This window comes from Lathamus discolor, chromosome 5, assembly GCF_037157495.1.
Source record: "Lathamus discolor isolate bLatDis1 chromosome 5, bLatDis1.hap1, whole genome shotgun sequence".
In the NCBI taxonomy this organism is placed as follows: Eukaryota; Metazoa; Chordata; class Aves; order Psittaciformes; family Psittacidae; genus Lathamus; species Lathamus discolor.
The window spans coordinates 112,749,698-112,766,574 of NC_088888.1; the positions used below are offsets into that span (position 1 = coordinate 112,749,698).

The 16,877-nt window shown below is 40.9% G+C and overlaps 1 protein-coding gene across 1 annotated transcript in view; it reads left to right on the plus strand.

Annotated features, from left to right (window-relative positions):
* The window catches only part of HNRNPLL (heterogeneous nuclear ribonucleoprotein L like), a 29,140-nt gene extending 13,135 nt beyond the window's left edge, over nt 1-16,005 (plus strand). Inside the window, exons 5-13 of the mRNA XM_065682126.1 lie at nt 1,017-1,113; nt 1,203-1,275; nt 5,125-5,196; nt 6,892-7,109; nt 7,267-7,388; nt 7,743-7,944; nt 8,817-8,874; nt 8,988-9,086; nt 15,180-16,005. Coding sequence (XP_065538198.1) covers nt 1,017-1,113; nt 1,203-1,275; nt 5,125-5,196; nt 6,892-7,109; nt 7,267-7,388; nt 7,743-7,944; nt 8,817-8,874; nt 8,988-9,086; nt 15,180-15,235 — 997 coding nt within the window. The 3' untranslated portion in view covers nt 15,236-16,005. The remainder of the gene's footprint in view (nt 1-1,016; nt 1,114-1,202; nt 1,276-5,124; nt 5,197-6,891; nt 7,110-7,266; nt 7,389-7,742; nt 7,945-8,816; nt 8,875-8,987; nt 9,087-15,179) is intronic.
* The last annotated feature ends 872 nt before the right edge of the window (nt 16,006-16,877 follow it).

The window sequence follows — 16,877 nt, forward strand, 5'->3', positions numbered from 1 at the left end:
TCAGATACTACTGATGTGGGAGGCTTCGTTAGTGGGTCTCTTAGGTAACGTGTGACTTAACCAGTGGTTGCATTAATGATTTGCCAGGCCAAAAGAGTTACTCTGGCTTCCATAAAAGTAAGCTAAATGCTGTTTGTCTATGTGGAAGGCTTAAACTGTATGTCCTAACAGGCAGTAGTCTGACTTACTGTGTATTGAGTTTGTGGTAAGCAGTGTTTTCTGGATCAGATGACTTGTACAGTTGGGGGTTATTCTGCATCTTATGAAAGATTAGGGAAGTTATAGAGAGGATCCTGCACATAATCTGAGACTACTGTACTTTTGTCCTTTGATTTAAATTCTGGTAAAGCCTGGTAAATGCAGCTGCCTTGAGCAGGAAATTTAAAGCAATTTGCTGCTTGTATTTTTTGATGCAAGATGATTATTTGGTCACTCAAAGTATCTCTCTTAGTTCCGTGGTTTTATCTGGCTAATAAGCTAAAAAGGCTGTACTTTTTCTTATTTTTTTGCTATAAAGTGGTTACTGAGTTCATGTTCTCCCTACCCACAGGTCTCTAGCTAATGCTAGTGGTGAAAAGGGATGCATTGTCTCAAGTCACGCCTTCTTGCCCCTAGCTTTGATCCCTTCCCAAATGCTGCAGCCTGAAGTTTCCCTTCAAATATTCTCTAGGCTTGCTGGTAACTTTCTGTGTCTTCTGATAAAAATTACTAAATCCACCAGAATATCCCTTTCCAACTGGCGTAAGATTGGAGCAAAAAGAAAGCTTACATGTATGTTGTCAATATTGAAGAATTTACTAAACAGTCTCATTTATGTGCTGCTTACATCTCAAAATGAGATGGTTAACATAAGTTGAACCCATATATACTTGTTGGTGATTTATATATTGAAGTTTGTATAGAAATCTTGTATACAATAATGAAATATCTGCAGGCTACAAATATGAAACCATATGAGAAGAAAGGGGCATGAATGAGACACCTGGGGGAAAAGAAATCCTTAACATTATGTCTATGTTTGAATCAGTGTTTTGTGCTCAGAAGGCGAAGGCTGCACTCAATGGAGCAGATATCTATGCAGGATGCTGCACACTAAAAATTGAATATGCAAGGGTAATGCTTGGACCTTTTCTTTTAATTTTACTAGAAAAATATATATAATCGAGACTTAACCTTTTTTTGCTTTTACTTTATTTGAACAGCCAACTCGACTCAATGTCATTAGAAACGACAATGATAGTTGGGACTACACTAAACCATATCTGGGCCGACGAGGTAGGTTTTCATATGTTATTGCTGTAGATGTTTGTACTAATGACAATCCTTTATACGTGGTCAGGCTGTATCGCAATAGTCATTTCAAAGTGCTGCTGAAGGCTGTACTCACAAGCCAGGAAATTAACCCTGAGCCCTAGTGCCCCCCTACTGCCGTGTGCTTGAGCCATTTAGTTCAACAAGGAGCCCACACCTCCAAGCACCTTCGCAGTTCTCAAGGACTTGCATTTCTCCAAGCAGCTCTCTCCCTTTGGAGGAGAGGAAACCTGGTACAGACTATTCCTTACAAACTACAAACTTGCACACTGCTTCTCCTTCGAAAGGACTCCTTTCCCCTATGTTGGACGAGGCATTAAGAAGGATAGAGGACTTCAGCAGGCTGACTCTACACTTCATCATGCACCACATCGGCATCAGCAAAAAACCCCCAAACAAACAAACAAACCCTCTGAAAAACTCAGACTTGCAATTCACCTTGTCTGCATACTGCATGCACCACCACCACAAGTTTTAAAGGAGGACACTTTCAGTACTTCAGATTTGTATGGGATGAATAACATAAGACTGTACCCATTCTGTTCATGTTTGTATGTATGCTGGCTTATTTCCCTTAAAATTACAACTGAAAATTTGAGAACCTCCAAAATTAAGAACCTGTCTTGTTGGTATCATTGATGTTGTAATATTTTTATTACTTGCTGTATGTGAGAGTTGCATTCAGTCTTAGTGTAAATACTGTCTAGTAGGGACGTTTAATCCTTACCTGTAGACAGCTGGAAATGAGCAGTGCAATATCAGATAGGTCCCCTCAGTTTTATTTAAGAATTAAAATAGGGAGATTCATAATTGGTACAGTCATACTGTCTCTTAAATACTCAGCTGTAAAAATTACCAGAGCTTAACTCATGTCAGTGGGAACTATAACTATATATGTAAAGACAAACTGCTGTGTAGCCTAACTCGTGTAAAGTGTTTATTAAAAAATAATAATCTGTATCTATTGAGTGCAGTGTTCAGTAACTTCTGTACAATAACGTGTGCAATGTAAAGTTAGAAAAGTGAAGACAATGTGTCCAAGATAGATTATCTATTTATGAAAGGCTATATGAGAACCAGGGTTTTGGCCGTCTCAAGCAATATGCACTTCAGAGTAATTCTGCAGAGACACTGGGCTTGTAAAACTGTTGTACAACTAAAAACTTAGGGCTTGAATTAAGTTCTTGTAAAAAGTTAACAAGGGAGCTACAGTATTGGTTGATTATGACTATTTGTATCAGGATTCAGTTATTTATTTTTTTTTTCCTCAAATTCCTGAGCTAAAAAAGGGAGTTTGAAGAAGCTCAAGGGCAAGAAAAAGATATGAAGGTTTGAATCTGAAAAATCTGAAGGATTAATTTGACCCTCGTGTCTTTTGATTATTGCAGTGTTCAGAGGCTGACTTGTAACACTGTGCATCTAATTACATTATGTAATTGGCCTTCAAATAGCTATGGCTGTATGAACTAAAGGTTCCCCAAGCTAGAGAAAACAGTGGGAAATGAAAAACACAGGATATATATGTCTTGTTCTTTCGTAGGTTACTTTGTTACTTTGACAGCCTGTCTCTATTTTCTATACATCGCTCTACTACACGTAAGAGGAAAAGAATTAGACCTGGATTTGATACACATATGTAATATATTGTATATATCATGATTTTTCACTTATTGTGACCCGTTTATCTAGAAAATGGGAATATAATTTTTGAGCGAACACTGAAATGTCTTTGAGAAGGCAGGCATCTAGAGAAATTTTGCCTATAAAGTCATGAAGAGTGCTTTGGTGGTTTTGCTGCTTTTTTTGAGACAGTTTTCATATTTGTGCTTCAGCTTAGTCTTGCAGCGGTGTTGTTTGGCTTTTGGACTTAATGTGACCCAAACTGTAGGGCTCTGACTACAGCAAACAAAGTCTTAGCCCGAAGCAATTTCATTCTGAGGACAGACATGCTAATACAGCCTTTCAGAATTTCACAAGCTCCCCCTCAAATCTAAGGAAGGAAATGCATTTTGCTAATAGTTCCTATGGTAACATATTACAGACTTGCATATTGTATTTGTCCACTTAAGTAAGCTTCCTAACAAGTACCTGATGCTGTGAACACATATTGCATTAGATTGAACAAAAAGAAGAAAACCACTGACCTTTAGTATTCTACTTGCTTTTAGCCAGAAAGTTCAAACTGTAGCTTGGAACATTTCTTTTGGAAGTAATACCAGCAGACGCAGTGACTCAAGGACGTGATTTGAAAACAAAAGCAAAGAACAACAGACCCCAAACTTAAACAGTATTATAAAGAATCTTTCAGAATTATTTTTAACACAGATCAGGTCTTGTGTTTCAATGCCTGTTTTTACAAGTATTTGTATTGACACAAGTGTAGGACTTCAAGGAAGGAACAAGTATGGGGTTTTGGACTACACCATCACAAGGAGGAAATATTTGTCAAACTGTGTTCTCCCAGATTTCTTTATTTGAAGAATATGGTCCTTTAATACTGTGTGCAGTTTCAAAGGATTTAGCTCCATAGACTAGAATTACAAACTTTATTTTCCTGAAAGATTACTGCATATAGTTTAAATGCCTACAATACTTGATATGACTGCCCATTTGCTCTTTAGAGGCAAGAACCGAGCTGTTACCCTGAAGAGGGAATGGAAGAACAAAACTTGACAAAAGTAGTCTTTCTTCTATATATTTGAAAGCATTCGGCACTGTTCTTTCTGTATGCTTTATTGCCAAAGTAAATATCTGACGTGGAACCTGTCCTCAAAACCCTGAGCAGAAAGGGCACATGTGTTTTCATTTCCCATTGTTGCGTTGTGTAATGCAAATAGTTTCTGTTTTTTCAGAGGAAGTACCTCCAGCTGCATTCGGCTGGAGTTGCCATTTTCGGCAGTCATAGAATCATACTAAAATTTCCTGGGAATTGTAAACTGATACACGTTTTGCCCCATCTTTTCAATGTGGCTTTTTTAATTGTGAGAAACCAGTTGTTGCTTACCACAAAGAAATCTGTAAGTTTAGTTTTTATCATGCAGAATGGGTCTGATTTAAAAAAATACAGCTTTGGCTGTGATGCATTGCTTTTCTCCAGTAGTGTAGAGCCCTTGCTTAACTTTATATCCTAGAGAACTGGGTTTTCTTAAAGGATTGAGCGTTGTTTTAAATGCATTATTCAGTGATGTTTTTCTTCAGTTGAACTGTTATGTGCTGCTGATAATGCAATAATGTACAATCCTTTCAGCATGCCCATAAATCAGTAGGTGTTCTGTAAATATATATGTACACGTTTGTAATGCTCTCTGTTTACTGATTATAAAACCATGTAATACAGGTTGTTGTTGGCTTATGCTGAAACTTCTTGAAAGAAGCCTACTTTGAAAATGTGTTGCTGTTGAAGCTAATATTATGATTCAGGTACTGTCTTTCAAAAGTACTGCATTTCAAATTTGTTTTAAGGGACACATAGGTAAATCCTGCTGTATGGTGTTATCTATACTAATGTGTGGTGTCTGTTTAGGAAAACTATTGGGTATTTCCGTAAACTTTAAATGTCTGCATCTCCTCATTGGCCACTGCCCCCAATCAATTAAGTGCAATTTGTTACACAGATGGTAGTCTTTTTAATTCTGATGTCCCAGGGTTACAGCTTGTGGTTTTAGACGCATTATGAATGAGAAATTGTTCATAAAATTAACAAGGACTCAAATTACTTTTTGCGTTTTAACTAAAAGCTTTGTGTCTTAACTGGAGAAATTGGGCGCATAGCTGTGCATACTAAACTGTTCTCTTTCCCTTCCCACATGTTAGACAGAGGGAAGGGCCGGCAGAGGCAAGCTATTTTGGGAGAGCATCCATCATCATTTAGACATGATGGTTATGGTAAGTAACATAGGATGGCAGGTGGTTTTGATTTCTTTGTATGTAATGTGGAATTCTAAATATTCAATCAATGTTGAACTATGGACCATTACAGTGTGAGTAGTTCACTGTTGTGCTGTACATGCGGTGCTGTCAGTCCATGTTCTGAAAATGCTAGTGATGGACTGAAATCTGTGTGTTGTTGCCGCACCTCTTCCTTTTGCGGAGAGCATCCAGCTCTACAAGTTTATCCCTTGAAAGAATATTTCCTTTCAATTGCTATTGCCCTAGCAATGGATGGAAAATTACATCTATACTGGGAAAGCAGCTTGCTTCTAGAAAATGGCAACGCAGCTTGATCAATGGTTTCATGCAGCACAGAGCTCTTTGATGTTCTTGCATGCAAGAATTGTGAGCTTTGTATTTCTTCTAATTTAACTAATTCAGAAAAGTTATAACTGTGTGATTGTATAAGAATGATGTTTTGGAGTTAGTGCTGTGAAGTTACCAATGCTATCTGTAAATGAAGATCTGCTGTCACTTTCATGTGTTGGGACTTGGGTTTCTCAACCCTGAGGTCTTGGTTCCAGTTAGATTTGACTTTTCTAGTTAATCACTCCACTGTCAGATGCAGTGTGATTTGTCTTGCCTCTTTATTTACAAATATAGTCATGATATCTTACAGTGTAGGTTGACCTACCTACTCTTTGGAAAGGGTCTTCAAATCTCCAGAGTTTCCGAGTTCTACTTTGTATTCACTGATAATATTTTTTCATTTTTCTGATACATCCTTCTCTCTTAAGAAATGTGGCTGTCTCCTCCTATACCACTGTTTAACTCTCATTACTGCTTTTTCTGGGGAAAAAAAGGACGAAAAGTTCCTTTAACATTTGGTTTCTGTGAATTTCACATCGTATTTGTCTCAGAACAGCAGGGATCATCTCCTTGTCTGTAATACTGATGTTTCTTATAGAAAGGTATTGCATACTAGTTATTTCTCTTCATGGGGAGAAAAAAAACAGAGAGAGATAAAGATTGTTTATTTCTGTGAAACTGGTCTCTTTATCTGTAGTGGAACATAGGACAGCTTCATTTTGTATTAATGCAGGGGTTTAAGTGTTCCTGTTTCTTCCAATTGAGCTGTTTGTAGAAAGGCAGTTTTCTGGCTTGATCTCTTGTCTCTGGAAAAAGAGCTGTGTCATCTCCTCTGCTGACGTCTGGCTAAGAGTTCATTCCTTCCGGTTTGTTTTCCCTACTATGTAGTATTCTTTCTTGGTGTCATGTAGCTCTACAAGTAGGTATGGCGATACTGCTGAAGGTTTATTTCAAATATTTCTTCTGATAGGTTTTTGTTCAAGCCTTTTGTGTGGTGCAGGGAAGATACTGTTTTTATAATTACTGAAATACGTTTTTCCACTTGTGTAAGAGCAATTCCATGAAACAGCTCCTTCCTCCTTGGCTGGTAATGTAAGAACAGACTTGCAACATTAAGGGAAATAGAAGAGGGGTTTTTGTTTGCTTGTTTGTTTTTGTGGTTGGTTTAGGTTTTTGGTGGTGCGTTTTTTTTTTCTTAATTGGAAAAAGAACTATTGGAAACTGCTGTAACATTTTCCCCCTCCTCCTTTAAACACCCATTACCTATGTGGGCTTTAATGCAAGATTAAGTAGTGAAACTTGTTTCATACAATATGAAAGCATGGTATTTCATCTCCTTAGGGTCACACGGTCCTTTGTTGCCCTTGCCAAGCCGGTACCGAATGGGGTCTCGGGACACTCCAGAACTTGTTGCTTATCCGTTGCCCCAGGCATCCTCCTCTTACATGCATGGTGGAAATCCTTCTGGGTCAGTTGTCATGGTTAGCGGGTTGCATCAACTAAAGATGAACTGTTCAAGGGTCTTCAACCTGTTCTGCTTGTATGGCAACATTGAGAAGGTAAGGCATAATTTATTAGAAACTTGGAAACTACTATAGTAATTTCAGTTGTTTTGGAAAAAAACCTGGCTGAGATGGTCTAAAACTATTACCTGATGATTTATAAAACTCTTGGTTAGGCTGTTGCAGTGTCAGTTTTTTCTCTTATCTATCTTAGGTGAAATTTATGAAGACTATTCCAGGCACAGCACTGGTTGAAATGGGTGATGAGTATGCTGTGGAAAGAGCAGTCACACATCTCAACAATGTCAAGTTATTTGGAAAGAGACTTAATGTCTGGTAAATATGTTTTATCAGATTAATAGTCTACCAGAGGGCAGATGGAATGAGGTTGCAACCAGACAATATCTCATTGTTCTATTATCAACTTGCAACTATTATTTATTTATTGCTATTTATTATTTCTACTAATAAAGCATATGGGAATTACATGTATTGGCTGTTAATAACTGTATCCCCTAATGTGTCTTGTACATCCTTTCTTTTTAAGGAAAGGTATCAAATCCAACCCATCTGTTCTCCTTCTATTTCAAATTGTAAAGAAATGTCATCTCTCTTCTGGTCAGATCAATAATCTGCATGCAAGTCTTAATTATTTAAGGAGCTTTAACTATATATATCCTTAAATCCCAGTGTTTCCAAGCAGCATTCAGTAGTTCCAAGCCAGATATTTGAACTGGAGGATGGCACAAGTAGTTACAAGGATTTTGCAATGAGTAAGAATAATCGCTTCACCAGTGCTGGCCAAGCATCTAAGAACATTATCCAACCACCCTCTTGTGTGCTGCATTATTATAATGTTCCTCTGTGTGTAACTGAAGAAACATTTGTAAAGGTATGCAGTTGAAAGGACTGTGACATACAGTGCTTTGGGGCTCTATCCTAGCTTTACACTGTGCTACTTTTGAAGAGAAATAACTGAGAGAACTGTTTTTTGAAATAGGTTTGTAGCCTCTCTATATAGAAGCTGCTATATTTTCACAATTCTGGCATTCTCTCTTGGGACTAAAGTTGAGGAGCTTCATGTGTTTGGGATTTTTTGTGGAGGAAGGGGAAAAGACTCACATAAATCCAACTATAGGGAAAGTTAGGACTACAATTCACAAAAGATTTACTGACTCCTTGAGATGGTTACTTAAATGACAGATAGGATGGTTCAGAATGGGGAGGTGCATGCACCTGAAACAGTTTGCACAGTTCAGTCTTAAATGAACTCCGTATGTTTAAAACATGCAATACTGGGCTGCTTAAGTGGAGGCACTGCTAAAACTGATGATGATTCAGTAAATGCTTTTTCAGTTCAATATAAAGTTTTTTCAAGCTCTGTCTGGAAGTTAACTCTGACTCATGAGTGGCGTGCTTGTATGTACAGCTTCTGAGCTGCTGTGTTGAAGTGAGCATGTCAAAAAGAAGAGCTTGTTTTTATTTAAAAATGTTGCTTGAGGCAGTAGAGGTAGCAGTATTCTAACAATTTTTGTGCCAAAAAAAATAATTTCTCATGGGACAGCACAGGTATAGGAACCTTGTTTTGCACACTACAGAATGGTGTACTAAAGAGTTTCCAATCCAAACATATTTTGAAAATAGTAATTTGCCATAAATTCCCTTCAAGAGTCTGTATTTTCATTTTTGGAACTTAGAAATTTTGCTAATGTGTTTATGTGCATTTTTAGTGGAGTTTTACCTCTTGTTTTATTTTTGTGACAGTTATGTGAGGATCACGAAGTTCTCAGCTTTATTAAATACAAAGTGTTTGATCCAAAACGTAAGTAAACTTTGAGCTGTTTGGGGAGTTATTTGAATTCCAGTTTTGATAAGAGCAAAGCGGACTTCACTCATCCCCTCCTTCCCTTTTTTTTTTGTTTCTCATTTTGACAGCCTCTGCCAAAACACTGTCTGGTCTTTTGGAATGGGAATGTAAGACAGATGCAGTGGAAGCTCTCACTGTACTTAATCACTACCAGATAAGAGTCCCAAGTAAGTCAATTTTAGTGATTTTACTGCTATATTTTTTTTTCTTTCATGTTGATTACTACCTTTGTAAAAGGTGAGCCTTCAGCACCTCAGCCTGCAGCTAGAAACGGTGTTCTTATTGTATTTATATATGCTATTACATATATATACACACACACATAATGTAGTATGTAAATACAGTATTTAATCTCCAGTTTAGGTTCTTTTACTTTCTGCCTAAATGGCATTCATTTTCCTAAGGGTTTGAGTCAACCTGTAGAACTCAAAACATGCTCCACAATTTTGAAGTTCTGGAAAGAAAGTGAAAAAACCCAATTGATTTGGGATAAAAAGAAGGAAGGCAGGAAGAGCATTGAATTCCACTTTTACCAAAATCAGACTTAGTGGATAATCATAGAATCGCAGAATAGTTAGGGTTGGAAAGGACCTTAAGATCATCCAGTTCCGACCCCCCTGCCATGGGCAGGGACAACTCCCACTAAACCATGTCACCCAAGACTCTGTGTCCAACCTGGCCTTGAACACCACCAGGGATGGAGCATTTACCAGTTCTCTGGGCAACCTGTTCTAGTGCCTCACCACCCTCACAGTAAAGAACTTCTTCCTTATATCTAACCTGAACTTCTCTTGTTTAAGTTTGGATCCGTTACCCCTTGTCCTGTCACTACAGTCCCTAATGAAGAGTCACTCTCCAGCATCCTTATAGGCCCCCTTCACATACTGGAAGGCTGCTATGAGGTCTCCACGCAGCCTTCTCTTCTCCAGGCTTGAACAGCCCCAAATTTCTCAGCCTGTCGTCATACAGGAGGTGCTCCAGTCCCCTGATCATCCTTGTGGCCCTCCTCTGGACTTGCTCCAACAGCTCCATGTGCCTTTTGAGGACACCAGAACTGTACACAGTACTCCAAGTGGGGTCTCACGAGAGCAGAGTAGAGGGGCGGGATCACCTTTGACCTGGTCACACTCCTTTTGACGCAGCCCAGGATACGGTTGGCTTTCTGGGCTGGGAGAACACACTGAAGCTGGCTCATGTTCATTTTTTCATCTACCAAATACCCCCAAGTCCTTCTCTGCAGGGCTGCTCTGAATCTCTTCTCTGCCCACCCTGTAGCTGTGCCTGTGATTGCTCTGAGTCAGATGTAGGACCTTGCACTTGTCATGGTTAAACTTCATACAGTTGGCATCAGCCCACCTCACAAGCGTGTCAAGGTCCCTCTGGATGGCATCCCTTCCCTCCAGTGTATCAACCGGACCACACAGCTTGGTGTCATCGGCAAACTTGCTGAGGGCACACTCAATCCCACTGTCCATGTCACCGACACAGCTGTTGAACAAGACCAGTCCAACACCGATCCCTGAGAGACACTACTCGTTACTGTTTTCCAACTGGACATTGAGCCGTTGACCACAACTCTTTGTGTGCGGCCATCCAGCCAGTTCTTTATCCACCGAGTGGTCCATCCATCAAATTGATGTCTCTCCAATTTAGATACAAGGATGTTCTGTGGGACAGTGTCAAATGCTTTGCACAAGTCCAGGTAGATGACATCATCAGCTCTACCCCTGTCCATCAGTTCTGTAGCCCCATCATAGAAGGCCACCAAATTGGTCAGGCAGGATTTCCCCTTAGTGAAGCCATGCTGGCTGTCACCAAGCACCTTGTTGTTTTTCATGTGCCTTAGCATGCCTTCCAGGAGAATGTGCTCCAAGATTTTGCCAGGCACAGAGGTGAGACTGACTGGTCTGTAATTCCCTTGGTCTTCCATTTTCCCCTTATGAAAATGGGGATTACATTTCCCTTTTTCCAGTCATTAGGAACTTCACCTGACTGCCATGATTTTTCAAATATGATGGCCAGTGGCTTAGCAACTTCATTCGACAGCTCCTTCAGGACCTGTGGATGGATTTCATCAGGTCCCATGCACTTGTGCACATTCAGGTTCTTAAGATGGTCTTGAACCTGATCCTCTCCTACAGTGGGCCCAAGGTCTTCATTATCACAGTCCCTGCATCTGCCTTCCAAGACTTGGGTGATGTGCTCAGAACATTTGCTAGTGAAGACTGAGGCAAAGAAGTAATTGAAAACCTCAGACTTCTCCACATCCAGGGTAGCCAGTTCTCATAGCTTCTGGAGAGGGCCTATGTTGTTTGTAGTCTGTCTTTTGCTTGCTACATATGCATAGAAGCCCTTTCTGTTATCTTTCACATCCTTAATTCTGACTGGTCCTTAGCTTTCCTGACCTTGTCCCTAGCTTCCCAGACAATGTCCCTGCATTCTTCCCAGCTTCACATGTCCTCGCATACACCTTTCATAGGCTTCTTTTTTTCCCTCTCTGAGTTTTCTCAGCAGCTCCTTATCCATCCATGGAGGTCTCCTGGCCCTCCTGCTGCATTTCATTCTAGTCAGGACACAACACACCTGAGCTTGGAGCAAGTGGTCCTTGAATATCAGCCAGCAGTCTTGGGCTCCCCTGCTCTCTAGGGCTGTATCCCATTGAACCTTACTAAGCAGGTTCCTGAAGTCTGCCCTCTTGAAGTCCAGGGCAGTGAGCTTGCTGCACTCTCTTCTCACTGTCCTGAGGATCTCAAAATCGACCATCTCATGATCACTACAGCCAGGGCTGCCTTGGAGCATCACATTCCCAACCAGTCCCTCCCTGTTGGTGAGCACGAAGTCAAGCATGGCACCTTTCCTTGTTGGCTCCTCTATTACTTGCAAGAGGAAGTTGTCTTCCACACAATCGAGGAACCTCCTGGATTGCTTGTGCTGGGCCATACCATCCCTCCAACAGATATCAGGGTGGTTGAAGTCCCCCATGAGAACAAGGGGCTGTGAGCATGAGGCTGTTCTTATCTGCCTATAAAGCGCTTCATCCATAGAGTCCTCCTGATCAGCCAGTCTGTAACAGATCCCCACAGTAATGTCCCCCATTGCTGTTCTCCCTTTGACCCTGACCCACAAACTGTTGACTGATTACCTGTCCCCAGACAGAGATCCATATTCTCCAGCCTATCACTGAGATAAATAGCAACTCCCCTTCCCCATCTGCCTGGCCTGTCTTTCCTAAAGAGCCTATAACCATCTGTTCCAACACTCCAATCATGGCCGTCCCACCATGTTTATGTGATGCCAATGATATTGTACCCCTCTAGACATGCACACATCTCTAATTCCTTTTGTTTATTTTCCCATGCTATGGGCATTTGTATAGAGGCATCTGAGCTGAGTACCAAATAAAGCCGGTTTGTTGGCTGGAGTGACTGAAGTAGATCTGCATTGCTCCAAGCATTTATTACAGGTGCTGGCAACTGACTGGGAGTGTTGGGATGGATCAATGCCTTTATCCCACAACATATCTGGTTTAAAGCTGCCTTGACCAGCCTGGCAAGTTTCCCACCAAAGCAGCTCTTCCCCTTGCCAGACCAGCTCCACCAGCCTCCAGTAGACCTGGTCTCCCAAATCAAGTCCCGTGTTCTAAATAACCTAACCCCTGACTATGGCACCTCTGTTCTAACCATTTATTAACCTGCCAAATCTGCCTAGCCTTTTCACTGTTCTCCTTTCGACCTGGAGGATTGATGAAAAAAACTGTCTGAGCTCCAGAGCCCCTAACCACCTCTCCCAGGGCTCTATAGTCCTTCTTTATGTTCTCCAGGCTACTACTATCTATAACACTAGCACCCACATGGATCACTAGAAGTGGGTAATAGTCCATGGGACTTATTAGAGCAGGTAGCCTCTTGGCAACATCCCTGATCCGAGCCCTGGTAGGCAACACACCTTGCTTGAGACTGCATCAGACTGACAGATGGGTGCCTCTGTGCCTTTCAGAGTAGAGTCACCCACTACTATAACCTGCCGCTTTCTCCTGGAGGCACCAGTAGTGATCCTCTTTACCAGTGCACCAGCCGGTTGTTCATTTGGTGTGGTGTGTGTTTCCTTGTTAGCCCCCTGCGGAACTGCGAAGTGGTTCTGGGTGGGGACATCAGATTCTGGCGGAATACCCTTGCTTTTAATTGTCCTCTTCCTCCTTTTTTTTTTTGTTTGTTGTTTTTATTTGTTTGTTTTTAACAAATTTAATGCAGATTCCTGCATTAACACCCTCCTCCCTTTTCTGTATGCATTACGGTGGACGCTTGTGGCCCCTGCACAGTTTGGGCCTGGAGCAAGCAGCCCTGCTTCCTCTCAGCTTCCCTGACATCTTGCAGCCTATAAATAGCATCCCGCAGCTCAGCCCCTGCTGCAGGAGGACCTGCACCAGGGCACACGGAGTGCAGCCCTGCCCATTGCGCACCCTCCCCTCACCAGACCAGTCAGTGCAGGCACTCCCTACACTCCCAGCTCAGCGCTGCAGCCTCCCCTCTCATCGGCTCTGTTTGGTGCCGACGCTGTTACCGCAGGAGCATCCAGAGCAGAGCTCCCAGACCGGGCCCTGGCCCTGAGGCGAGCACTCCCCGTCCCGCTCCCGATGCCTACTGCTGTTCCTCGTCCTGTTCGCCGCGGTCCCTGGGGTGTCTTTTACTCACTCAGGGCTGGTGCCGTCCCTCCTGGCGCTGTTCCCTGTGAGTCACCTGCCGCCTGTCGAGCGCTTGAGGCTCCCCCGGTGGCTCTCGCCTCTCAGAACTGAGGCTTCTGGACGCTGTTTCCTCTCGCTCGGTGTTGAAGCGCTCTCTCTGGACCCACTCACCTCAGATGACCGTTAGCAGCTGATGATGACCGGTTTAAATCTGCCGCTGTCCCTCCTGGCGCTGCCTCTCAGTGGAGCTGCCGGCTCCTGGGCAGGGCCTGCTGAGGGCTTGAGGCTCCCTGCGTGGCTCTCACCACTCTGAATGTCTTAATGAAGCTTTTTATATGTCTCTCAATAAATGCAGAGAAATCTGCACTATCTTTGGGCAGAAGATTCCTTAAATTACACAGCTTACTGCTCTGAATGAACTGATCCTGTGGTGTGTTCTCTTTTCGAATCAGAAAGAGTGAGGCCAAGCTGCGTTTAGCTCCAGACTAACAAGAATGGAGGAGGAGTTCACCTGCTAAACAAGTATACACAACAGGAGAGATGTGTCCTGGACAATTAACATATAGTTTACGGGATTGAATGGAATTTATCCAGATATTCAGAGACACAATTTTGAATCCAGCCCATTGCCTGATACTATTTCAAACTACCATCTCCAAACTATTACAGATTTGTCTCCTTGTCAAGTGTTAACAGTTTAAATCTTTCCTATCCAACTCCCTCCCTCTGTTGTCCACCTTCTCAGTAACGGACTGAGATTGCTTCAGAGACACAATATTTCTCAGGGTATTACTGATAATATATTGTTCACAATTTAAGATTTATCTTAGTTTGGAGAAGTGATGACAGTAGAAGGACTTACTCTTGCAACATGAAAAGGGCAAACCCAAATATATACTCAGATATAGCTGTCACAGGAAATGATACCATTTTAAAGCAAGGACTGTTGGTTAAGACTTGCTGTAATAGAGTGTCTGAGGTTGGCTGAACCAGGAGGATATATCATCCATTATCTGAGAGGCAAATGTGCGCTGCCATCATGGGTTTTGGCAGCCTTTCCCAAGGGAGAGGGATTGTTTTAAGCTTTGCTTTCTGGAGAGGCCTAAAGGGTGTGCTGGACATCCTGCTGTTCCTTTCTCAAACACATGTAAATACTGCCCAGTGCCACTCTGATAGAAATGGCACATTCTAAGTTTTTACTTTCTTAAACAACCTATGCCTTTTATCTTCGAAATTGCCTGTTAAATACACTTTTATAAATGGTTTGGCTTGGAAGAGGGGCAGCAGTAATGGTAACGTCTTTCTTATGTATGGTACAACATTTGGAATTGTGTCTACATTACCTTGCAACCAGATCCATTGCTTCGGGTTTTGTCTAAAAAAAGCTGTTGGACTATCAATAACACTTACTGACAGGTCATCTGGTGTCTGTGGGCCTCTGGTGGGGGTAAACGGGGAGGTGTGAGCCTTAAATCTACAGAATTAGTCAATTTACCAGATTATACACGGTGATCTTGATGAGCAGGAGAGTTATTCTCAGTAAAACGCCCTGAGTATGTTATATGTTGTCTCCTGACAGATGGCTCCAACCCTTATACCTTGAAGCTTTGCTTCTCTACTTCATCCCATTTATAGAGAAGAGGACAGCATGTGAAGAGCTACCTTCACCTTGATTTGCAAGTTTGAAACTACACTTCGTTCACAAAGCTCTAAGTGGTTGTTCTAATGTTGCCTTGTTTCAACTTAATTCTAATATCTTTTATCTTGTTTTATAATAAATGGATGTTCCTTCATAAATACAAAAACCAGATTTTTTCTTTCTGCCTCTGAGAAGTACATGTTGTAAGCTTACTACAAAGTTTGTATTTCGTTAGTGTAGTATCTTCAAATGTCTAAAGAAGCACCAGTAGTATAAACAAGATCGTTTTCTTCCAGAAATGAGATATATTTGCATTTTCGATAATGTTAAAGATTAGCAAGTATTTTTCCATTTGTAGTTTTAATTGGCAGATAGAGCTATTACATGAAAATTTTAAATGTAGAACTCGTTTTTCAGTATGTTAAGTAGTGAAGTATGTTGCAATACTAAAAAGCTTGTATTTATAAAATGCTTTAATCAGGTTAATGTTGCACATACCGAATTTTTAGTGGTATAGACTTGATTTATAAGTCAAACAAAACTAAAGTAGAAGATAAAGTATGTACATGTGTATGGTGTGAATTCATACTTATTTAAAGTGGTTTTCTTATTTTTCTTTTAAACCCAACACATTTCCATTTGCATTAGCATGATGCCATCTATAGCTAGTCCCACCGTAGGGGCCTTTTAAAATTAAAACTGCAAGCCTGTATCAATGTGTTCATCCTCATTTTCCATAGTTTAAACTTAAATCTTTGGTATTTAACATATCCTCTTGACTTTTTATTTATTTATTTTTTTTTTAATAGTGGTTATGGCATATTAAATGGTTAAAAATGGATATGTGAGAAGATTGATCGCGATAGAAACCAAGGTGGTAAAAATAGTTAAAACAAAAAGCAAGCCTTACCATACTCTTTCATACCCGGACAGTTAATTTGATGTTTTCTTTTGTCTGATTGATCTTATACATCTGTTTTGACCATGAAAGAATTCATAGGGTGAGCAGACTTGGCTAGCCTCATTTAAACTAAGGCAGTCTAGGTCTGATTCAGATAATGGAACTAATTACATGATGTGAAATTGGGGTGAAAAATCTTTCATTTTGGGAGAGATGATTTGCTTTGTCCCAGTACTTTAAACCTCCATTCTCTCTTCTAGAACTGGAGTTGTGTCTTAGCTAAACCCTAAGAAACGTGAATCCAAGCAGGGGAAGTCTGTGAGCTGTTATAGGCCCTGTGTTTTCTCCTCTTTTTGAATTTGCAGCAAAGCGTTTAGGGCTTTTTTTAGTTCTGCTCATAATGATCAGAGAGAAGTTAGTTTATCAGATACTTTATGTTTTATCATACAAGCTCTTTGTTCTATCTTTATGGATTTTATCCATATCTATCCTTTAAACAAGACTATTTGTGCAGTATGCTTGTCCTTAAGAGATTGTGTTGCGGTATGTTTACACAGTGTGGGCATTGCACATGTCTTTAAATACAGACTGAATTTTCCAGATTCTTAATTTCAAGGCAATTATACCTTATTATACAAGGGGTCACGTGTCAGCTGTCCTTCAGGTTTTCTTATCAACAATGATTCATTTTTGCCCTGTCTACCTCCATTTCATTCATGCTTCAGGTAAGGAGTATT